Genomic DNA, 24,363 nt, shown 5'->3' with positions numbered 1-24,363 from the left:
CTATCAGGAAGATCTTGAACATCCACAACACTCTGGAAGTCCCTATTCTTTTGACATAGACCCTCAGGATTTAAACAAACTCAATGTGAAAAATAAACATTTATTACAAAAATGAGTTTTGACATTTCAAGATGAAAACAGACAAGGTGTTTTCCAACTCCAAGGGGCTGTGGGAAGCTGCAGAGGTGAATTCCAAGGCTGGTAATAAAGGACTCCTCCTCGCCCCAAGTGACTGAGGGAGTGAGGAACCATTCACCTTGGCCAAAGGAATGCTGAATCACTTCTGCTTCCCTGTGGGGTTTTCTCTCCGTCCCTCCCACCCCATCTCCCAAGCAGGATCCAAAGCTGAAACATACTTTTAAAAATCTCATTCTTACTGAACCGTTTCATAATTTCTACTTTTATTGTTTCATTAAATTTTATTTCCATCTGGAATATTTATTTTCTTATTGGAGCATGACCCTTAACTGATGGTTTGGTCGGTTTGGGTTTTTCTTCCGGATTCTTAATAGACCACTCAATCCTGTTAGGGCTTTCCAGAAAAGGGAATAAAACATGGCAAAGTGGGGCTTAGCATCCTCCACAGAAAGAAGCAAAAATCAACCCTAGAAAACGCCTTATTTGCCGTCTTGCTGGTTAATAAATAGACCGGGGGTCTGTGGCAGATGGGGAGACAGAAATTTAAAGGCAGAAAGGGTCCAGGTGGAGCGAGGAAGGCAATGAAAGGCAGGTGCACCTTGCTTCCTCCTGTGCCGGCAGCCTCACCACCTGGTCTCTGAGCATCTTCTCCTTCGACAGCACCTCACCCTGCTCGCACCCGCTTAAACTAGCGGTGACCACTGTACTACGAGAAGAAGGAGTTTTCCAAAGGCTTAGAGGCATCCTCCTGCCTCGGGCTCTGGAGCAGTTTCCCCACAGCCTTGGAGAAGTCTTAATGCAGGCGGTTGGCGGCGGCGGGAGGGTGGGCACCCACTTCCTCCTCTCGCTGGGTGGGATCCTCCTGCCACCAGAGGGCTCTAGACTGAGGGACCGCGGTTCAGGCACCACCTGAAGCCTGGAACCAGGCTGGGGTGGCCCGGGCAGCCAGGACCAAGCCCAGGCTGCAGGGAAACTGGGCTTCAGGCATCTTCTGTTTGTACAAAGGCACCTCATCCCCCTCTCCACCTTGCTCCCCCCACCTCCCCCACCTAGAAGCTTTCACAAACCGAGTTCTTGTTTCCAGCAACATCAAGCTACAGACAGACACACGCCAACGAAATCTCACCAAGGAGCTCGGAAGCTCCAACACCACACACTGGATCAAATTCGGCAGAGCTAAGACACCACATGACAGGCTGTAATTTTGTCTTCCTGGACACACACACACACATGCACACACGCACACACACGCTCAGCAAAGAGCAAAGAGCTAAGACCTATTACCCATGTTCCCACAGTCCTGCAGAGGCATCTCCAAGGGGTCCATCCAGGTGTTGCAGCCAAGGGAAGGCCGATGGCCTGAGTATCCGCTCCAGCTTCCCTGAAAACTCTTCTACTCCGTGGCCCTTGGAAGCTCACGTGCTCTCCGTAGCGAAAGCTCCTGTTTGGGGTTTGTTGTTTGTCTTCTTTGTGTTTTGTTCTGTTTTGTTTCCTACAGACACAGTTGGTATCAGTCTGGTTGTGCTCAGGACGGTGCAGGAGGATCCCAGTGGCACTTCCCGTGGGAAGACAGAAGAAAGTGGGCTGCAGAGGTGGGAGGGACTGGAGGTTGTCACCGAACCACCTGCTCAGTCTCCAGGTCTCCTGGCTCCGTTCTAGAATGGCTGGTACCGCCTCAGCACAGGAGAAAAGGACTGAGGGCCTGAGCTCGAGATCACTACACACAGGGGGTGGAGAGGGCCTGCTGCCTCATGGCCCAGTCCTCACCCACCTACTTGGAAGGAAGTCAGCGGGTGCCACTCGGGACCCCTGCTGGATCCCTCACAGGGACGGGGACTGAAAGCTTTACATAAGTGGCGAAAGGAGGGGAGGGACGCAGGAGGAAGGGGCACACAGCTGACAGTATCTTAAAAAACACATCCTAACTAAGATAAAAGTGGGGACCCAGGTGGGGGCTAGATGACGCATAAGGCATCCTGCGGAAGTACAGACATCACGGGCCACAGTCTGGTAGCACCAGAGTAAGGCAAGCGTAGGGGACAGGACAGGAGCCGGACCAGGGTCACACCAGGAACGACGAGGTCTGCCTGAACTCCCCCTGGGGAGATAAAAACACGCAGGTCAACCCTCTGCACGCTCCTTCAGCTGATAAGCCCCCCAGGGAGGGCCCAGCGCCCAGGCGGCTTGCTTACCTCGCTGCGAGCGGCGGGCTGGCTGTAAATCACCTTCTTACTGGAGGTCCTGCAGATAAGCGAGAAGACGGGGATGCTCAGGGCCCCAGTGCTGTCCCTAACCCCTGCCTGCCAGCTCAAGAGGCCACACGGGGAACCTCACAGAAGCACAGAGTCCTCAGTAGGGACGTGTGGGCCGAGGGAGGCAGGACCAATGCAAGGCCCCGGGCAGAGGGAGAGGTAGAAATCCAGATGCCCACCCAGCCAGGGTTGCCTCTGCCTCCGACCCCTTCCCCCAGGCCCATCTCAGCTTCAAACCACACGCATCCATGGCCTCCACCTTGGAGATCCCCAGGACAGCACCTCACTCACCCTTTCTTTGCTCCTGAAAGAGAAGAAACGGGACCATGAGTGTGAGCAGGAGGGAAGAGGGCCGGGCGCAGAGGGATGGGGGGGGAGTAGCACGCAGTAGGTAAGGGGTGCTCACCCGGGAGGTAACCCCTGCACATGTGGGCTCACTATCAGGTCAGTACTCAGATGGCACCCAAGAACCGTGCCCTGAAACGGGGACGATAAAAAGGAGAGCCTTTGAGGGCAAGTACTCACTGTCAAAGTAGCCTCGTCTATAGGCGAACCAGATGCCCAAAATCAAGAATCCAAGGAGAATGAGTGTGACAAGGACAGCTGCCACGATGCCCCCCACATTCAACTCCGCTATGAGACACAAACAAGAGGTCAGTCCTCTGAATGCTCACTCACATTGCCGACACCACCACCAAAGCCAGGATGACAAGCGGACCCCGATCCTCACCCCAGCTGAGCTCAAGCCCCTGCTACATCCTCCCCTGCTCACCAGCTTCCATGCGCACCGCCTCTGACCTCATGGGTGTCCCATACCCATTCTGTGCCTGACAAATGTATTCTCCAGTATCAAAAGCTGACACAGGATCGAAGACCTGGAGGGAAGAAAGCCCGGAAGGGAAGAAAATGGGCTTCGTGCCAGAAGAAGCCAAGCACCTATTTTCATTTTTTTAAGTAAGCTCTACCCCCGACAGTGGGGCTTGAACTCATGACCCCAAGACCACAGGTCGCACGCTCCACTGACTGAGTCAGCCAGGTGCCCCCCCCCCATTTTTGTTTTTAATTGCAGTGTAGCTGACACAGAAGATCACACTGCTTCCAGATGTACAACATTCCTTGATTCCACAGTTCTATACATTGCGCCGTGCTCCTCCTAGTGAGGGTCCAAGCACCCATCTTTTGTCTCCTGACCCTAATGCCAAATTCACCTTGTTGCTGTTCTCCTTCCCCGACCTTCAAGGGCTCTACAGACCCGTGCTCCCCGCAGCTTTCCCTGCTACCCATCCCTACCAGCTCCCCTGTCTTGTGATCCAGACTATAGGAAGAGTTGCTGAAGGCCCGGCTGCTCTTGGGCTCTGTGGGCATCAGGACCCCGTCCTTGAACCAGTAGAACTCAGAAGGGGGAGAGCCATCTTTCTCCGAGCAGGTCAGCACTGCCCGATTCCCGATGGTGGCAGAGGAGGGGATGTTGACCGTGGGCTTGGATGGAGGTACTGTGAAGGGACAGGAGGGGCCGAGCACAAGGTCAGGAGCGCTGCCTAGAGGCTACACTGCCGACACCCCCATCCATCAGCTCTGGCCTCCGTTCCTTACCATGCCCTCAGCTTCCCCCACCCCAGGGGCTCATTCATCCCCTCCCTCCTGGCACCGTGACTCTGAATTCCCCCCACCCGGGGGCATTCTCGCCATCGACGAGCTCCAAAGCTTTGCAGAGCCAGGAAGGGGTTAGGGACGCCACGAACTCCAAGACCATACAGAAAAAGGGTGGCACATACCAAGCACAATGAGCTTGACGGTGACCTCCCCATAGGTGTTGCCACCTTCATCAGAGACCATACAAGTATACATCCCCGTGTCCTTACGGGTCACGGAGTGGAAAGTGATGCCACTGTGCGAGAAGGTAACTCGGTCCTCATAGGAAGCTGGCAGGAAAGGAAGGAGGGGCTGGATGAGCTGGATGAGCTGGAGAGTGCAGAGAAGCTGGCGGTGGTGGCAGGAGAGGCGCCGGGACCTGGGCCCCAGGGGGCACCTCTCCCCAGGAATCCAGGCCCATCAACCCTCCACCACCGAGGCCGTCAGGAAGGAAGTGGGGGGAACTCACCCGTGATCTTGTTGTTATAGCAAACGAGGCTGGTGATGTCCCCCTGAGCAAACTTCCACTCCACGCGGGGAGAGGAGAAGCCAGAGTAGGAGCAGGACAACTTGGCGGCTGCAGAGGACACAAATGTCAACGGGAGGAAGGAGCAGCAGCAAACGGGAAAGGGGAAATCGGTCCCCAACTTCAGTCTGCGCTGGATGCAGTCCCCGGGGGCCTGCACCTGCTCCCACCCGCCCCGGCCTCCCCCTTCCACAGCCGCCCGGACTCACGTTTGTTCTCAGCGACTCTGACTTCAGGTTCCGAAGTGTACACAGCACCCCTGCCCAACGCCAGGGAGCCTGAGGAGGAGGAGCCCATCAGAAGGGGGCTGCCCGTGAGCTGGGCCGCGCCCAAGGCTTCTCCCCGGTGAAGGGACCCGGGACACCCGAGCTCCTCTGGTCTCACACCCCCTCACCGATGTCCTGAAGAGTTTCTGGGGACGCCCAGGCGGCTCAGCGGTTGAGCACCCGCCTTTGGCTCAGGACGTGACCCTGGGGTCCTGGGATCGAGTCCCGCATCGGGCTCCCTGCGAGGAGCCTGCTTCTCCCTCTGCCTGAGTCTCTGCCTCTCTCTGTCTCTCATGAATAAATACATAAAATCTTTTAAAAAAAGTTTCTTTAAATGCTTTTTGTCACCATTGCAGGCCAATACTTCCATTATCAATGACAACAAAACATTTCTTTCCAATGTAGTTCTTTCATCTTTTCAGTGTTTCCCTCTTCAACTCCCAATAATCTAATCCGATTCCGAGTCCAAGAACAGCTCCCCAAATGACATTTCATGGTTCAGAGAAAGCTTCTCAACAAGTAATTAATTGCAACCACTTGTCAAGCACTCCTGGCAGGAAGCCAGCAAGGCTGGAGGCCAGAGAGGGAGGCTGGAGGCCACGAGGCAGGAGGGGAGGCAGGGGAAGAGCAGTAACGAGGATAATAATAACACTTGACATTTGTAGGGCGTTTTGTGCTTTCTAAAGTGTTTTCACGTCCATTATGTCGTTTGATCCCTGAAACAAGCGCGACAGATCAGCAGGACGAGTGTCATTATCCCAGTTTTACACGAGGAACCAAGCGCATGAGGAGTAAAGGCTCATGCCTAAGATCAGAGCCGTCCGAGATGGGGTCAGGACCCAATGGGGCTGGGTCCCCTCCCGAGGACGCCCCCCCTCCCCCTGCGGAGAAGGAGCCGGGGAGGCGGTGGGTGCTGGGGTGCAGAGGCGCCGGGGAGCTGCAAGGGAGCTGGCAGGAGGGGCCCACGCTCCAGGATGACCGGGACCCGGGGAGCCAGGCTCTGCCCCCACCTGCACTCGCACCATCATCACCCCCGTTCATGTTTTCCCAGCTCAAGTCCACCAAGCGAGCTTTCTCGCTGCTTCCAGGAGGCCCGTCTTCCTTGGGCAAACGCCAGCACGTCTGCTAAGCGCAAGCACGTCTTTAGGTAAGAACTCGCGGAGCTGGGCTCGGTCATGTGACCGCTAGGCCTCCCTTTTCTTTTCTTTTCTTTTCTTTCTATTTTTTTTTTTTTTAAGATTTTATTTATTTATTCATGAGAGACACAGAGAGGCAGAGACACAGGGAGAAGCAGGCTCCCTGCAGGGAACCTGATGTGGGACTCGATCCCTGGACCCCGGGGTGACTCCCTGAGCCCAAGGCAGACGCTGAGCCACCCAGGGGCCTGTAGGCCTCCCTTTTCTCACTTGAAACACGCAAGGTTTGAACTAGATGTTCTGTAAAGTCCTTGACGGTTTTTGTTGTTTTTGTTTTGGCCTCAATGTTTAAAGATACAGGGGCGCCCGGATGGCTCGGTCAGTTAAGCACCTGACAGGTTGTGACCTTGTGGGTTGACAGATGGAACCCCGAGCCAGGCTCCTCGCTCAGTGGGGACTCTGCTTCAGATTCTCTCTCTCTCTCACCCCTCCCCTCCCCATCTGTGCTCTTTCTCTCCAATAAATGAATCTTTAAAAAAAAAAAAAAAAAGTTATTTGTATCAACTTGACACAACGTGGTAAATTAATGTAGATACGTATTCTTTCTCCCACTTTACATATGAGAAAATTAAATGTCTAAAAAGTTACAGGGCTGGCCCGTGTTTTCATAGCTACAAAATGGCAGAGCTCAGATTAGCACACAGGTTCCCTCACACTCTCTTTTTTCCTTTTTTATCTTTATTTTATTTTATTATTTTTATTTATTATTATTATTTTTTAAAGATTTTATTTATTTATTCATGATAGACACAGAGAGAGAGGCAGACACAGGCAGAAGCAGGCTCCATGCAGGGAGCCTGATATGGGACTCGATCCCAGGACTCCAGGATCACGCCCTGGACCAAAGGCAGATGGTCAGCCACTGAGCCACCCAGGTATCCCTATTTTTTTTTTTTAAGATTTTACGTATTAATTTTCTAAATTTATGTATGAGAAAGAGAGAGGCAGAGGGAAGCAGCAGAAGAAGAAGAACAAGCAGAATCCGACAAGCAGCTGGAAGCCTGATGCAGGGCTCAATCCCACAACCCTGAGATCATGACCTGAGCTGAAACCAAGAAACCAAAAGAGTCTGACCCTTAACTGACTGAGCCACCCAGGGCTTTTTAATAAGTCACACTGTTTCTCAGAAAAGCCATGACTTAATGGGGGCAGACTATGTAATAAATGTCATTCTTTTAAAGGTCAGGTCCATTTATCTGTGAATCATTCCTAATAGTATTACGGTGTATCTATATATTTGGCATTATATTTTAACGCCAAGTTTATAACCAAACGTAGTAACAGATAAGAAATCAAACAGCTCTTACTTCATCGAAAACTGAGCACATGGGTGTCTCTTACTCAGCTGTTACTCTTACATGGGAATGCTGATAAAGAAATGCTTCAATTTGGGCCCCGGTCACCTTTCTCTGCTATGATGTTGGGAACTATTATTTTTAGGGCCGTCAAATTCTACAACTTGCTCCCTGTGGTGTGCAGCGTGATGCTCAAACCAGATGTCCCTTAGGAATGAAGGTCCTGTTACCCATCTGCTGGGACCTGTGCCAGGTGAAGGCCCTCAGCTACAGGCCTTCTGCAGAGGGCCCGCACATGGCCCGGCCCGGGGTACGCCCTCCACCAGGGCAGGGACAGTGGCAGCTGGCATCCACTGAGGACCCGGGCAGCTCCAGGGAGCCCCGGGGCCCCAACCCCCCATTCTGGGGCAACACAGAAAGGCTAATTCTGCCCCAAAGCTTCCTGGGGAACAGCTGAGGCTACAGTGCAACTCAGCTTCTCCCTCTGCCCAATCCTATTTCTTTCCCCTTCCCTGCCCTTCCTGAGGCGTGGATCCCAAGAACACTCCCTAATAAACGTCTTGGTACAATAACTGACCTCTGAGAGTCAGCTTCCTTAGGACCCAACCTGTGACACGACCCAAATAAAGAGGAGCTTCTAATTAAACTAACAACTAGTGTCTGAAATATAAGGCCACCAAAAAAGAAATCACAGCATATGCATTTGGGGATTGTTTCTGCATCACTTCTGACTTTAGCTCAAGTTCTTTTGACTTCTCAATGTTCAAATCTAGAACATTCAAGGAGTGGGGCACCCAGGTGGCTCAGTCAGTAGAGCTCACGATTCTTGATCTCAGGTTTCAAGTTCCAGCCCCACATTGGGTGTAGAGATTACTTAGAAAAAATATAGGGGTGCCTGGGTGGCTCAGTGGTTGAGCATCTGCCTTTGGCTCAGGTCGTGATCTCGTGGTCCTGGGATGGAGTCCCACACTAGGTTCCCTGCAGGGAGCCTGCTTCTCCCTCTGTGTCTCTGCCTCTGTGTATGTGTGTGCCTCTCATGAATAAATGAATAGAGAATGAAAAGAAAGAAAGAAAAGAAAAGAAAGAAAAGAAAAGAAAGGAAAGGAAAGGAAAGGAAAGGAAAGGAAAGGAAAGGAAAGGAAAGGAAAGGAAAGGAAAGGAAAGGAAAGGAAGAAAGAAAGAAAGAAAGAAAGAAAGAAAGAAAGAAAGAAAGAAAGAAAGAAAGAAAGAAAGAAAGAAAGAAAAGAAAAAAGAAAAGGAAAGAAAAGAAAGGAAGAAAGAGATATATATATATATATATATTTTTTTTTTTTTTTAACTTAAAATTAAATCCTCAGGGAGTGCCTGGGTGGCTTAGTTGGTTAAGTCTTTGACTGGATTTGGGCTCAGGACATGATCTCAGGGTCCTAGGATCCAGCCCAGAGTTGGGCTCCAAGCTCAGTGGGTAATCTGCTGGAGGCTCTCTCTCCCTCTCCCCCTGTCCCTCCCCCTACTACACTGTCTGTCTGTCTTTCTCTCCCCCTCTTAAATAAAAAAATAAATCCTTAAAAATCAAATCCTAAAAAAAGAGAAGAATCCAAAAAATAAAACTAAATACAACACCCCAGGAATCACATCACATAGAAACACAAGCATGCTGGGTGACAACCATCCTCCCCAGCTCCCTAACGGTCCTGATCTCCGTTGCCCAATTCAGGCTTGTCCTGTTTAAAACACAGGGCTGCCCCCCAGTGCTGTCCGGCCTCCCTTGGCCTCCCTCGGAGGCAGGATGGCAGCTGACTGCCAATACTGAAGCTGTACTGGGCCTGCGAGTCCCTGCGTGCATCAAGCCCAGCCTCACCAGCAAGCCCTCCTTGCACCTCGCCCTCCTTGCACCTCGGCCATCGTGGCCCCCGTTCCCCCTGCCACCCCAAACAAGCATCTGGAACCAGGCTCCCTGACCCGGGCAAGCGACCTGAGTCACTTTGAGCCTCAGTTCACCCATCTGTAAAACGGGGATAATAACAGTTTCTACATCAAAGGCCTGTGGTTGAGAGTTAAACGAGCTAATACAAACATAATGCCTACAACAGGAAGCACCAAATAACTATTATGTCTTCTTATTCTTACGGGATCATCATCTGCCCATGTCCCTCTGTACACTTATTTTTCTGACTTCAGTTTTCTTCAATAAGACATATAAATAAATATAAACTCTGCCTGAAAACAAATGCTTATATCCCAGCTCACCAAACCATCTCAACCTTCTGCCTTGGAAAGGCTAACTCTTTTCTAGAACTTTCATAGACAGACCAGCAGGATGGAGGGCTTTCCCTGTCTCCAGCAGGACATCCACAGCCTCTCTGCAGTGCACACTGCTCACTGTACACACACACGGAGGTCCCACGAATGCACGTCGTAAACCACAACAGAAGGAAAATTCATGTTTTTCACCGTGATGCTTGATTCACTCCAAGTTCATAATGAGGAAAGCCACAAAGTCAAAGGCATCAATAGATTTTTGGCCTTTCGTGTACAGAGAGCCTGCACTCAACCTTGCACTCCTCTCTAGCAGGACGCCTCCCCTCCTTCCTCTGCAAACTTTTTTTTTTTTTTTTAATGTAGGCTCCTTGCCCAGCGTGGAGAACAATGCCAGGCTTGAACCCATAACCCTGAGATCAAGACCTGAGCCGAGATCAAGAGTCAGACGCTTGACCCACTGAGCTCTGCAAACTTCTTAAAGTAGTAGTCGGTCTACACACAGTGTTTTCAGCCCAACACATTCATTCACGGCTCAACCTACTGCAGTAGGTCTCTGGCTCTCACCTTAGAATTAAAATTGCTTTTACTAAGATCGCCAGGCATTGCGTCCCTCAATTCTAAAATGCCCCGATTATATGATATACATCAATTAAATAATAACTTCTTGGGAGGACAGGATATTAAATGTATACCTAGGCTGAAAGTCACATCCCGATTTTCAAAACATCGAAGTAGTCTTCGAGTTAAAGTTATACCCACAATTTGCTTTTTCAGTTCCCTTCAGTGGCCCCTTTAAGGCGTCAGTGGCCCCGCAGACCACTCCCTTCCTCCGAAGTTACTCTGGGGGCACCTGGGTGACTCAGTTTGGTTGAGCACCTGGCACCTGACTCTTGACCTTGGCTCTGGTCATGATCTCAGGTTGTGAGATAGAGCCCCATATTGGGGGTCCACGCTCAGCGCAAAGTCTGCTTGAGATTCTCTCTCTCCCTCTCCCCTTGCTCCTCCCCCTGCTTACTCTTTTTCTCTCTCAAAATTAAAAAAATAAATAAAATAATATCTTTTTTTAAAAAAAGATTTATTTACTTATTTATTCATGAGAAACACACACAGAGAGAGAGATAGGCAGAGACACAGTCAGAGGGAGAAGCAGGCTCCATGCAGGGAGCCTGACGTGGGACTCGATCCCGGGCCTCCAGGATCACACCCTGGGCTGCAGGCAGCGCTAAACCGCTGTGCCACCAGGGCTGCCCAATATCTTAAAAAAAAAAAAAAAAAAAAGTCACTCTGTCCCTAGGTTTCTGTGAGTCACCTTTTTGGTAGTCCCCACCTCCTCTGAGTTTTCTCATTCTCCTCCTTGAAACTTGCTTCCTCTTTGATCGCTAGCATTCCATCTTGGGCTTTTTTCCTCTCCACATTCTCTCCAGGAAATCTCAAACAAAAGCCTGAATTTTATCTGCACCCACCTAGGGCTGGCTCTAGTCCCTGCCTCCCACCAGAGCTGCGGACGCCCATGGCTGAGCTTCCTCGCACCCTCTCCACCAGGTCTCTCCACACCACTCCCTGCATCTGCCACCACCTGTCCTCCTGCTCCCCTGTCCAGATCGGTGCTATCACCATGGACTCGCTCACACACAACTCCCTCACTCTTGTAAATCAAACAGCAAGCATGACATCATCACCTCCCAAATCTTCCTCCAAGTTGGGCTACCACTTGTTAGTGCCATCATATCTGAAGAATCGCAACTGTCGTTCAATTACACTTGCTTTCTCTGCCTTGTTTAATCTTGATCCATTCAAATCCATCCTCCATCCCGCTGCTGGAGGAAGAGCTTGTATTTATTGAGCACTTACTATGTGCCAGACACTGCTGCAAGCGTATTATATGGACTGTCATCTATCCCTACAACAACCTTAGGAGTTGGGTGATACTGTTATTATTATCTTTATTTTTTAAAGATTGATTGATTGATTTGAGAGAGAGAGAGAGAGAGAGCGCTTGTGTGATGGAGGCAGGGCCCAAGGGAGAGAATCTCAAGTAGACTCCCTGCTGAGTGTGGAGCCTGACCCGGGGGCTCCATCCTAAGACCCTGAGATCATGCCCTGAACTGAAACCAAAAGTCAGCCACTTAACTGAGCCAACCAGGCACCCCTATCATCTCTATGATCTACACAGGGAAACTGAGGCCCAGAGCAGCTAAGTTATGGTACAGAATCAAATCAAGGCAGCCTGCTTCCAGAGGCGGTGCTATGCTAATCACACAGCCTTCCTAAAAAACGCAAATCTAACACTTGCTTCAAGCTTTCAGTGATTTCACGTTGCCTCTCAGATAAAATCCAAATTCTTCATCGAGCAAGAGGTCCAGCAGTGCCTGACCCCTGTGATTAGTGACCTCATCAGCCTCTCTACCCTTGCAGCTTCTCCTCTAGCAGTATAGATTACTTAAATCTCCAGCAAAAACAGTTTCACAACTTCTGCTTTGCTCCTGCTATTCCAGCTTTGTGAAGCACCCTTTCCCCTCTTTCTTAACTGGTCAGCAGCAATGCATCCACATCATTTTCCAGGAAATGGCCTACCCACCCCCAATCCTATCAGAGCCAGCTTCAGACCTCTTTCCTAGGCTTTAACTAAACCCCATCAAAACAGGGGCGATGTACTTCCCACGGTACAATGACATCATCTGTGCGCGTGTAGGTCTCCCCTACCAGACAGTAAACCCCCAGGGAGCAGCGACCGTGTGTTATTTATTATTCTGAGTACTCAGCACTGAGCATAATGCCTGGTACAAGCTGACATTGAACAACATGGAGACTTAACAAACTAAGTCATCAGGCCGTTCACTACAATATCCAGTTCTTAAGGTTTATCTGCAAAGATAAGCCAATTTTTAAAACTGGCAGATGAGGCACGGCCTAATGAAGAAAAAACAAACTTGATCCACAGTTCAATCTTTTAAAAGTTTTAATAAACTGTTCTTTCAGGGGGGTAAAGATGACTATTCCACTAATCTTTTTCTTTCCTTTTTTTTTTTTTTTTTTTTTTTTTTTAACAGAGTTATTTATTTATTCACAAGAGACACAGACAGAGAGGCAGAGACACAGGCCAAGGGAGAAGCAGGCTCCTCGCAGGGAGCCCAAGGTGAGACTCAATCCCAGATCCTGGGATCACACCCTGAGCCAAAGGCAGACATCCAACTGACTGAGCCATCCAGGTGCCCCTCCATTAATCTTTTTCTTAAACTTAGCTTCAGAGCTTAAAAAATTAAGTGGTTTTTTAAAAAGAATTTTTTTAAGATTTTTATTTATTCATGAGAGACACACAAAGAGAGAGGCAGAGACACAGGCAGAGAAGCAGGCTCCATGCTGGGAGCCCGATGCAGGACATGGGACTCCAGGATCACGCCCTGGGCCAAAGGTAGACACCCAACACTGAGCCATCCCAGGCATCCCTAAAAATATTTTTTAAAGTAATCTCTATATCCAACAGGGGGCTCAAATTCACAACCCCAAAATCAAGAGTCACACATTCCATGGACTGGGCCAGTCAGGTGCCCTTCAAAATCAAAATTAAGTGTTTTTAAGTTTGCTTCATAGTTTTGAAACAAAGTCAAAGTTCTCTGCACAAAGGCAATTTCTAACTGCCATTTTGCAACAGGGACTGACTTCTGCCCCTGGGTTGCAGTGTGCCTACAGGTGACTGCATGCACAAAGGTAGAGGCTGCTTTCCTGCATCCACGGAAGCGTGCAGAAACAAAAGTGGGAGTGCCAGGGTTTTTGATGCAAGGTCTAAAGCAGCAACAGAGGCGTGCCTAGGTGGCTCAGTTAAGCATCCAACTCGTGATTTCAGCTCAGGTCATGATCTCATGGGTCACGGAGATCAAACTCTGAGGCAAGCACTGCCCTCAGTGGAGTCTGCTTGAGACTCTGCCTCTGCCCTTTACCCCTGCTCATGCTCTTTCTCTCTCTCAAATGAAACCTTTTAAAAAATAAATTTAGGGCAGGCCAGGTGGCGCAGTGGTTTAGCACCGCCTTCAGCCCAGGGCGTGATCCTGGAGACCCAAGATTGAGTCCCACATCAGGCTCCCTGCATGGAGCCTGCTTCTCCCTCTGCCTGTGTCTCTACCTCTCTCTGTCTGTGTCTCTCATGAATAAATAAATAAAATCTTTTTTAAACAAATAAATAAATTTTTTTTTTTAACTAAAAAGAAAGTAAATTACTGTTGTTCAAGCCCCAGTCTGTGACATTTTATGATTCATCCAGGCAGATGAACACACAGGTCTAAGCTGGGTATCAGCATCGGGCATGTTGGCTGAATTCCCAGTGACTACAGCCTTGACTTCAGTAATTATGATGACATTTCCACACAGTGAAAGAATCAACATTCTGCACAGCAAAGGAAACCATCATCAAAATGAAAAGGCAACCTACTAAAGGGGACAAAATACTCACAAATCACCTATCTAATAAAGATTAATATCCCCAAAATTGAGAACATGTAAAGAACTCACTACTCAATAGCAAAAACCCCCACACGATCCACTAAGAAATGGGCAGAGATCTGAATAGACATTTTTTTCCCAAGAGGACATACAGTCAGCAGGCACCTGAAAAGATGCTCAACATCACTCGTCATCAGAGAAATGCAAATCAAAACCACAATGAAATGTCACTTCATGTTATTATCAAAAAGACAAGAAGTAACAAGTATTGGTAAGGATGTAGAGGAAAGGGAATCCGTGTGCACTGCTGGGAGGAATGCAAAGAGGGGGACGCCAGGGTGGCTCAGCGGTTGAGCATCTGCCTTTGGCTCAGGGCATGACCCCAGGGTCCTGGGATCGAGTCCCACATCGGGCTCTCCTCATGGAGCCTGCTTCTCCCTCTGCCTGTGTCTCTGCCTCTGTGTGTCTCTCATGAGTAAATAAATAACATCTTAAAAAAAGGAAAAAAAATAAAAATAAAAAATCTGTGACTATGTATGGGGATGGATGTTAACAAGACTTACTGTGGTGATTATTTTGCAATATACAGAAGTATCAAATCATTATGTTGTGTACCTGAAACTAATATAATACTATCTCAATTAAAAAAAAAAAAAAAAAACCAGGGGCGTCTGAGCCAGTCAGTTGAGTGGCCAACTCTTGGCTTCAGCTCAGGTCACAATCTTGGGGTCCTGGGAACAAGACCCATGCTCGCCCCACACTCAGCAGGGGATCTGCCTGAGGATTCTTGACCTCTGCCTTTCCCCTTGCTCACCAATAGGTGAGCATGCTCTCTCTCCCCCACCCCTAAAATAAAGAAATAAATCTTTAAAAAATAGAATAAATTAAAAACTAAATAATTAAAAGGAAAGAATCAACAGAACTCCTGAGCATCTTTGGAAGACCTGTCCTATACTTTTAACTACATTTGTCCTTTGAACGACGCAAGTTGAACTTCATGGGTCCACTTACACACAGATTTTTGTTTTTTTAAATACAGTACAGCACAGTAAATGTATTTTCTCTTATGATTTTAAGATTTTTTTTCTCTAGCTTAATTTACTGTAAGAATATAACACAACACATATAACAACAAAATAGGTGTTAGTCAACTATTCCTGAGTAAAGTTTCCAGTCAACAGTAGGATATTAGTAGTTTTAAGTTTTTTTCAGAGCCAAAAACTTAGATTTTCAACTGCATGGGGTTGGCGCCCTTAACCCCCTACATTATTCAAGAGTCAACTATAATCATATCTTATTTTTTTTTAAGATTTTACTTATTTGTTCATGAGAGACACAGGGAGAGGGGCAGAGACACAGGCAGAGGGAGCAGGAGGCTCCCTGTAGGGAGCCCAATGGGGGCCTCGATCCCAGGACCCCGGGGTCACGATCTGAGCCAAAGGCAGACACTCAACAACTGAGCCACCCAGGCAACCCAACTATATCATGACTGAATACTAGACACATGTTCTTGAGCATGATCAAGTGAATAAAATAGGAGCATAAATAAAATAATAGCCGTTAACATTTCCTGAATACTTACTCGTCATGTCAGGACTCTCTGAGCCCTTTACACAATTAATTTATTTGATCCTCACAATAATGCTATGAAATAAATATTATTGTTGCTCCCATCTTATATATGAGTTCATTGGGACATATAATGTAATTTTCTCAAGTCACAAAGGTAAAAGGTGGTAGAGATAGGGTTCTAACCCAGGCAATCTGGCTCCGGTACATCATACAATTATGTAAAAAAATACATATGGACATCCCAAAGGTCAAGGTAGATCGACTTGTACTAGCACAGAAAACATATCCAAATTGTAAAAATAGGGCAGCCCCGGTGGCTCAGTGGTTTAGCACCGCCTTCAGCCCAGGGCGTGATCCTGGAGACCCGGGATCAAGTCCCACGTCAGGCTCCCTGCATGGAGCCTGCTTCTCCCTCTGCCTGTGTCTCTGCCTCTCTCTCTCTGTGTATCTCTCATGAATAAATAAATCTTTTTTAAAAATTGTAAAAATATGTAGACTATGATCCTATCTTTATAAATAATAAAAATAATCTGACTATATGCATAACAAAATCTCTAAGAATAGACCCAAGCACATGACTATTATCTGAGACCACAGGCAGCTTTTCTTTTCTATGTTCTATATAAGTGTTTTAATTCAGAGAAAAAGGAGGGGAGAAAGGGGAATGAAAATGGGGATAAAGAAAATCAGATCACAAGAAGGAGGGAAGAATAAAACAAAGCCAGAAAGGAGAAGCAAAAACACTGATTGGGTGGCTCAGTCGGTTAAGCACCTGACTCCTGATTTTGGCTCAGGTCATGATCTCAGGGTCATGAGATGGAGCCCCACACCTGGCTCCGGGCTCAGCACAGTGTGCCACAGATGCTCCCTCCCTCTCCCTCTGCCCCTCCCCCCATGTGTGCTCTAGGTAAATAAACAAAATCTTAAAAAAAAAAAAACACGCACAGAAGAAAGAAAATATGAGGTTACTCTACCATCAAGATGCTGAAGAGTAGGAGTCTGATAAATCTCAAGCACAGAAAAAGGGCAGGAGGAAAACACAGCGCAGGTGACCTGGAGATAACCACGACTGACAGTAGTAGGAAGGAGGAGTGGCACAAGGGGGTGGGAGTGGAAACAAGAGAAGGTGAGCTGGGTAAAGAGATGCGGAGGTGGTGATTTAGCCATTTAGTTATTAATCGATCCCTACACGCTTTCATCCACTTCAGAACAGAGCTGATGGTGTAGAAATCTGTAAGACTATGTAATTCTTGAAAATCACTATGCATCTGAATAATAAAACTGTGGCAAACTGGACCTTCCAAAATAGACATATAGATCTATATGTTTATTTCATCCCACATGCTTTTCTTACACTGTGACTGAAGGATTGTCTAGGCCTCCCCTTGAATCTGGGTCTTGCGACTCCTTTGACAGATGGCGAGTCGTGGCAGAAATGACACAGCAAGCCCTCACATCCAGCTTGGTGCCCATGCCCTGTCTCCTTAGATTCTTATCACAAAAACACCATGAGACAAGTACTATTGTTATCATCCCATTTCATAGATGGGAACACTGAACTTAGAATAGTTACCCGAAATCACACAGCCAACAAGGTGGGAAGGGCATCTTTTTTTTTTTTTTAATTTTTAGATTTTTAGATTTTATTTATTCATGAGAGACAGAGAGAGAGGCAGAGACACGGCAGAGGGAGAAGCAGGCTCCATGCAGGGAACCCAATGCGGAACTCAATCCTGGGACCCTGGGAGTTGACCTGAGCCAAAGGCAGACGCTGCCCCCCACTTTGTTTTTGTTTTTTTTGTTTTTTTTGTTTTTTTTTTAAGTAATCTCTACACCCAGTGTGGGGCTCAAACTCATGACCTGGAGATCAAGAGTCTCACCCACTGAGCCAGCCAGGTGCCCCATGCTGGGAAGGGAACCAATCTTAACCGAAGTCTGCCTGATTCTGAGGCTCCAAAATGATGATGCTGCAGAGCAGAGCATCTCCATCAGACAAGCAGCGAAAGCCCACTCAACCTTCAAGATCCTGTTCAAATGCCCCTTGATCCATTATGACCTTCCCCAGTCAAAATTAATCTCTCTCCAACATCTAGGAATGTGGTCTAAGAAAATAATCAAAGGTTAAACTTAAAAGATGAATGAATGTACAGGGACAATTTCATATTATTCAGCATAGCAAAGCAAAAGAAAACCTAAAAGCCCAACAAAAGGTGAACATTTCATTATAATCTAGCCATGCAGTAGAATACTATTGAAGGGACTTTGTTTTTTTGTTTTGTTTTGTTTTTGTTTTGGACTTTGTTCAAAGCACATTTCACGGGTGGCTCAATGACTCAGCGTCTGTGTTCAGCCCAGAGCGTGATCCTGGGGTGCTGGGATCGAGTCCCACATTGGGCTCCCTGCACGGAGCCTGCTTCTCCCTCTGCCTGTGTCTCTGTGTCTCTCGTGAATCAATAAATAAAAGTTTTATAAATAAATCAATAAATAAAGCACATTTCAGTTAAAAAACATTCACATAATATATATAAAGTATATACACATATAGATGACATTATTCATACAGGAAAAGACTTGAATTAAACACCAGGACTGTTTATCTCGATAATAGGATTACATGTGATTTTTATTTTCTCTGTATTCCTTTGCTTTCCCATTTTTCTACACTGAGTACACATGGTTTCTCAATAAAAATTTATCTTTTAAAATAATGCATCTCAAAAAAAAATAAATAAAATAAATAAAATAAAATAAAATAATGCATCTCTTTCCTTCTATGCTCCCAAAACATTTTGTACTTTGATGGCAGCACCTGGCACATGCTGCTCTGTTTTCTGCTTAGTCAGCATACATCCATGGTTCCCTGAGGAGAGAATCCAAGTTATTAGTATATCCTAGCACTGTGCTTTTTTTAAAAAAATAAAGAGTCAGCCTGGGTAGCTCAGCCGTTCAGCGCCGCCTTCAGCCCAGGGTGTGATCCTGGAGACCCGGGATCGAGTCCCACATCGGGCTCCCTGCAGGGGAGCCTGTGTCTCTGCCCCCCTCTCTCTCTCTGTGTCTCTCATGAATAAATAAATAAAATCTTTTAAAAATAATAAAAGTAAAAATAAAATAAAAAATAAAGATTTTATTTGAGAGAGAAGAGAGAGAGAGCAGATCAAGATAAAGAGTACATGGGGTGTGGGAAGGAGGCCGAGGGAAGAGGGAGTAGCAGACTCCCTGCTGAGCAGGGCACCCTCCACTGGGCTCGATCCCAGGACCAAGATCAAGACCTGAGCTGAAGGCAGACACTTCACCCTCTGAGCCCTCCAGGCGCCCCCCCCAGCGCTGTGCTTTGCCCAGAAAAGTGCTTCATGACCCCCCACCGGAGCTCACTGTGATGAGGTGGGCGGGGAGGGGGCATCCAGACTTAACAGAACCTACGAGCCACCGCCCCGTACACGCAGACCAAACCCACCACAGAAGAGCTACTTCCTTTTACTGCTTTATTAAGAGACCTTTGTTTCCTCTATACATCCTGTTAATTATTAGAATGCTCCTTAGGTTGATTTTGTACCATGAGTTTGATTTCCATTTAAAAAAAAAGGGGGAAAAAAAAAAGGGGGGGGGGAGGAAAAGGAAGGAAACCAGCCAGCCAGCCAGACTCTGGTTTTCTCTAAGAATTCATCTAAACTTCCCCTCTAGGCATCTGAGCATCATCGGACCCTCTAGCCGCAAGGGAGCTAGAGCTGCAGAATGAGGAGGGTGAGCTAGGGCCTCAGTTTACCTAATGTGGACTAATTGCTTCCAATATCCCTGGCTACTTACTTACTTGAGACACACAGAGAGAGGCAGAGACACAGGCAGAGGGAGAAGCAGGCTCCCTGCAGGGAGCCCGAGGCGGGACTCGATCCCGGGACCCCGGGGTCATGCCCTGAGCAGAAGGCAGGCGCCCCGCCCCTCAGGGCTTCTTGATAGCAGGTATTATTCACTGCTTTATCCCTAATCTTTAGCACAGGGCTCGGAACTCTGTAGACACCAGCGTTTCCTGGATTATCATGCCGAGGCCGCACCCGGAGAAGCTGGGCCCAGGGCTTCCACCCCAGTTTGCCCCTTCCTCCCCACCAGTCACCCGGTGGAGACTGACCTCCTCGGGGAGGTGAGGGTGGGACAGATAAGGACTAGGAATGCGTGGGTAGGAGGAAGGCTCGAGGCGAACAGGCGGGGCTGAGGCTCAACAGGCCTATGGGCTGCGCCCGGAGCGACGTCAGCTGGCTCGGCCCCCAGGACGGCGGCAGGTGGGATGGGGGGGCAGGCCAGCTCTCCCTCCGTGGCTCCCTCCTGCCCTCTCTCCGCAGAATTTCCAGTTCGACCTGCCGGGCCCCTCCCCTCCGCACCCATCTCCCCAGTCCCGGGAAGGCCCCACCCGGCGCGCCCTCCGGGGCCTGGCATCAGGCTTCCGGTCAGCCAGCTGCTTCCTCCTGGCCTCCCCCCAACATTGCGAAACTCCTGCCGCCGCCGGACTTTAGACAGAAACCCTGCTTATCGGGGAGTCGCAGGCAGATGAACTCTGGGTTCTCCATGCCTGGAAAGGCCCAGTAGGCATCCACTCACGAGGCTCCCCCCACCGCCCCCGCCCCCCGCGATGCTGCACCCTCTCCCCCAATTACATCTGACTAGTGGTCATCCAGGTGTTTCCTGAACCTCCGAAAAGGAAGCGAGGCTGAGTTTAGAGGGCCCCAAGGTCGCTCCTCGACACCAAAGAGGAAAACAAGCTCCATTATTTCCTAGTCGATCACACAAAATGTGTATGGCTTCCACATCCACCCTCGAGCAAAGGGCTCAGCCCCTTCGGTGGCCGCAGAACAGGTGGCCCTTGACGGGTGACTTGCGGGGGGATCCTAACGACCAGGGCCACCACCCGTGAGGGAAACGCACAGGAGCCCGGCGCGGCAGGGGGTCTGCTGGTGCAGGAGCTCCACCCCCAAACCCAAACGAGGCCGGAGACCCCACACCCCAGACGAACCGAGACCACAAAGAAACCGGAGAGAGACATCATCGCAAAGTGAAAGTGTCCTGGGCCAGGAGGCGAGGGCACAGCGCTGGAGTCCACCTCCCCCTCCGCTCATTTCCTCCTCCCGCGGCCCCCCCTCAGTCCCCGGGTTTCAGGTTTCAGGTTTCGAGGGAGCAAGTCTTTCCTGGGAGTAATTCACCTGGCGGCTAGGAGGGGAAAGGGGAAGCCACTGGCCTCCGTGCAGTGGGAGGCAAGGCCAGCAAAGCCCAACGGCAAAGGTGGAAGGCTTGCGCCCCAAACACCAGCAGAGAACACGGGCGCCCGCCGACTGACCCAGCTGCCGCCTCCTGGAATGCCTCAGTGGGGCCACGCCACCCCAGTGGGATGGGGTGGGGGGTAAGAACCAGGGTTCCAACCCAGGTTCCCCCTCCTTCCCTGTGCTTTTACACCAAAAGTCATCCATTCTCACGTGGCCTTGCTAAGCAGAAATGCCTCTCCCTGCCTGGAGATTGCTGGAAACTTTTTCTAAGGCAGGCTCCCCCGGGAGAGGGAGACTGTGCTTTTGGTCACTGGTTGTGCTTTTCCCAAGCCCGGTTCCCTTGGTGTTTGGGCTCTAATCCCTGTCCCAGCGGCTCAGGCTTTCCTCTCCACTAGGCTTCCCAGGATGGGCCTGGGCCTTTGCTGGACTTGATCATACCCACCCTTTCTTCTTCCTCCCTGATGGCAGAGCCCACGGCGAGAGGCAGCCCCGGTGGGAGAAGAGAGGACACGAGGGCACCCACACATCCCACCCATGCTCCAGACATCCCAGAGCCAGAAGACAGACCACACCCAAGAAGAAGCCCTTACCTTTTCACCTTTGCCATTTGGGATCTAGCAGGGGAGACCCTCCTTCCTTTGACCAACTGTCCTGGGGCAGCATTCTTTCCTCCTCCCCAAATCCAAAGGGGTTAACAGCTGCCCAGTAACAGTCATCCCTTCGTGTACACGTAACGTAGCCATTATCCTGGTCGACCCACAGGCCAAGCCTTAGGACTCCTGCTCCACGGATGGAGAGACTGGGCGCTCGCCTAAGATCACAAATAAGGCAGAGCCAAACTAGAGCTCGGGGAGGTCATCTGGCTCCCATTTCCATCCTCTTTGTACTAACCAAATCACTCCCCCCCAGGTCTGGCACGATGTAAATGTGACAGGGTCAGGTCCCCCATGCCCTGGGCACGCCCCATCGCCTCAGGCTGCCTCCAAACCATTTGAATCCCTGAACAGACTAACTAGAGGACATCCCCAAGCTCTGGATGTGGCTATCCCAGCCCCTTCGGCACCAGTATGTGCTTATTGGGGGATCTCACAAGGCAGAAAATGAGGAGAGGAAAAGGGGAAAAGAAAGATGTTGGTTTTAGGAAGCTTGTAAGCCCGACACACATGGCCAGATAGCGTCACTGATGAGAAACTTCTGGGTCCTGAGGGGGAAACACTGGTTCAGCGTGAGGTTGGATATCAGCAGGAGCAGCACATGGGACCAAAGGACCATGGGTGTCATGAGCAGTTCTAAGATTCAGGCAGAAGTAAGAAACGTGGGGAATGCCTGGGTGCCTCAGCGGTGGAACATCTGCCTTCGGCTCAGGGTGTGAGCCGGGGGTCCTGGGATGGAGTCCAGCATCGGGCTCCCTGCATGGAGCCTGCTTCTCCGTCTGCCCGTGTCTCTGCCCCTCTCTGTATGTCTCTCAAGAATAAACAGATAAAATCTTTAAAAAAAAAAAAAAAAAGTAAGAAAGGTGGAGAACAGGAAAATGGAAGCTGAATCAAAGAGAGTGGAGGCACAGAATGAAGGGGACAAGTATAAGAAGGTAAGAGAGTGGACCCCAGGAGATGGGGGTATTATCCCCCACTGATGTTTGAGAGCACGGTCCCTGTGCCACAGGGCGCTTGATGCTGCATCCAGTAGTGGACAAAGAAGGGGCTCAGGAGACTTTGGTTCCATTCCCAGATCCTCTGGTCAATCTGGAAAAGTCATTTCCCCTCTTTGGACCTGTTTCCGTGTCTGTACAATAGGGAGAGGATTAGACTGGCCTCTGGTCCAGTTCACCCCAAGGGCTTATGTTTTTTTCGATAAGGGACAAAGGAGCTGTCAATCCCTCCGTCTAAGGGCAGGGACTGCACCTCCACCCTTCAAAACTGAGCAAATGAACTGCCGAATAACCCCCGATGCCGACTCTAACTGTCAGCTCTCTTACCCCTTCCTGAAGCACCGACCTCAAGGGGAAACACAAAGATCCCCACACATCGCACACTGACAACGATCCACAGAAGCACCCGGCACCCGCCGGCACCCGGGAACCCGAGGGACGGCCGTGGGCTGGGGACACAGGGTGCCTAACTAGGTGGCCCAGACCGAACTCGCAGCCCAGCCCAAACCTATCTCTGGACGGCGCAGGCCCCAGCCAGCGAGCCTCATTGTTCCACAGGAAAGGGAGTTTACAAAGGAAACAAAACCTCTCAGAAGCGGCGGGGGAGGCCAGAGCCCTGGCTCCAGAAGGATCCAGCCAACCAACAGACAGGTCCTGCCCCTGGGAATAGGCGCTCAGTCAACAACATTTTTTAAGGACTTTCGAGGTAGCCACCCCAGAAAGGAACTCGACGTGCTGTGCTCTGAGAAAGGGGAGACTTCGCACTTATTTCCTCTAAGGACTCTGCACCCACTTTCCCCAGAGCAACCACTGCCACCCAAAGACGGAGGAAAGCTACGCAAGAACACCCCCTGCAGCAGATGCCCCCCCGGGCCCCCCCGCCCCCGCCCCGCGTCACCTCCACTCGGTTTCCGCCGAGCCCCTTAGGGAGCAGGGCACCAGGGGCCAAGGGAGGGAGCGAGGGGCGCGGGGGCGTGTTGGAGGGCAGGAGGGCCCTTCCCGGGGGCATGAGGAGGGGCCCCCCCGGGGGGGGCTGCAGGGCGCTCCCAGGCGGGGAGGCTGGGGGAGGGGACCCGCGGAGGAGGGGGGCTGGGGAAGGGGGGCTGAGAGAGGGAGCCTGGGGAAGGGGAGCCGCGGAGGAGAGAGGGCTAGGGGAGGGGAGGCTAGGGAAGGGGGGCTGAGAGGCGAGCTGGGGGAGGGGACCCGCGGAGGAGAGGGGGGCTGGGGGAGGGGAGGCTAGGGAAAGGGCGGCTGGGGGGACGATGGGGGGGGCTGGGAGGGGGGGCCTGGGAGAGGGGGCCAGGGCTGGATGGGGACTAGGAAGGCGAGGCTGGCAGCCTCCCGACTCCTCCCCTCCCGCGGGCGAGGGGCGCGGGGCGCGGGGCGCGGGGCGCGGGGGGCGCCTCCCCCCGACCTGGGACCCGCCGCGCCGGCTCCTCCCGAAACCCGGGGAGCTTACACAGGATGACCGATGCGAGGAGAGGGAGCTGACTCGTCCCGCGCGTCGCCTCGGTGCCCATGTCGCCCAGGATCCCGACCCGACGCGGCCGCTGGAGCCCGGGGACAGACGCCGCCTGCCCCGCCGCCGCCCGCCGACTGCGCCGCGGCCGCCAGGTTGGGCCCCGCCCGGCCCCGCCCCCCGCGGCGATTGGCCGGCGCCCCGGGCCGCGCGTCCCGATTGGCGGAGCGAGCCGCCGCTCCGCGGGGTGACTCACCGTCGCCAGGTGCAGCCGCGCCCCCTGCCGCCCGCCCCGCGGCCCCGGCGCCCGGCCGACTCCAGCCGCCTCCGATTGGCCGGGGCCCCGCGGCGTCGGCGGAGCAGGCTCACCTGCGGCAGGTGAGGGCGCCCTGATTGGGCGGCGAGCCTGAAGCAGGGGCCCGCGGACTGGCTGCGCCCTGAGCTCCCCCCGG

At 50.8% G+C, this 24,363-nt stretch overlaps 1 protein-coding gene across 2 annotated transcripts; it reads right to left on the bottom strand.

Moving 5' to 3' along the window:
* Nucleotides 1–80: 80 nt before the first annotated feature.
* On the bottom strand, nucleotides 81–24,068 carry F11R (F11 receptor). Of its 2 annotated transcripts, XM_025420789.3 has the most exons (10): nucleotides 23,912–24,068; nucleotides 4,758–4,826; nucleotides 4,492–4,599; nucleotides 4,166–4,312; nucleotides 3,681–3,883; nucleotides 3,163–3,265; nucleotides 2,916–3,023; nucleotides 2,682–2,694; nucleotides 2,331–2,379; nucleotides 81–2,236 (listed from the first exon to the last, which is right to left on the bottom strand). In XM_025420789.3, the coding sequence occupies exons 1-10, from the start codon at nucleotides 23,970–23,972 to the stop codon at nucleotides 2,201–2,203; spliced, it is 897 nt and encodes a 298-aa protein (XP_025276574.1). In that variant the 5' UTR covers nucleotides 23,973–24,068; the 3' UTR covers nucleotides 81–2,200. The 2 variants fall into 2 exon arrangements, with proteins under 2 accessions (XP_025276574.1, XP_048962864.1); XM_049106907.1 differs by lacking the exons at nucleotides 81–2,236; nucleotides 2,331–2,379; nucleotides 2,682–2,694; nucleotides 2,916–3,023 and adding an exon at nucleotides 2,797–2,867.
* Nucleotides 24,069–24,363: the final 295 nt, after the last annotated feature.

The sequence above is a fragment of the Canis lupus genome, chromosome 38 (genome assembly GCF_003254725.2).
Source record: "Canis lupus dingo isolate Sandy chromosome 38, ASM325472v2, whole genome shotgun sequence".
NCBI classification, from domain to species: domain Eukaryota; kingdom Metazoa; phylum Chordata; class Mammalia; order Carnivora; family Canidae; genus Canis; species Canis lupus.
The sequence above is the reverse complement of the archived record's forward strand: the minus strand, read 5'-3'. Positions and strand labels throughout refer to the sequence as shown.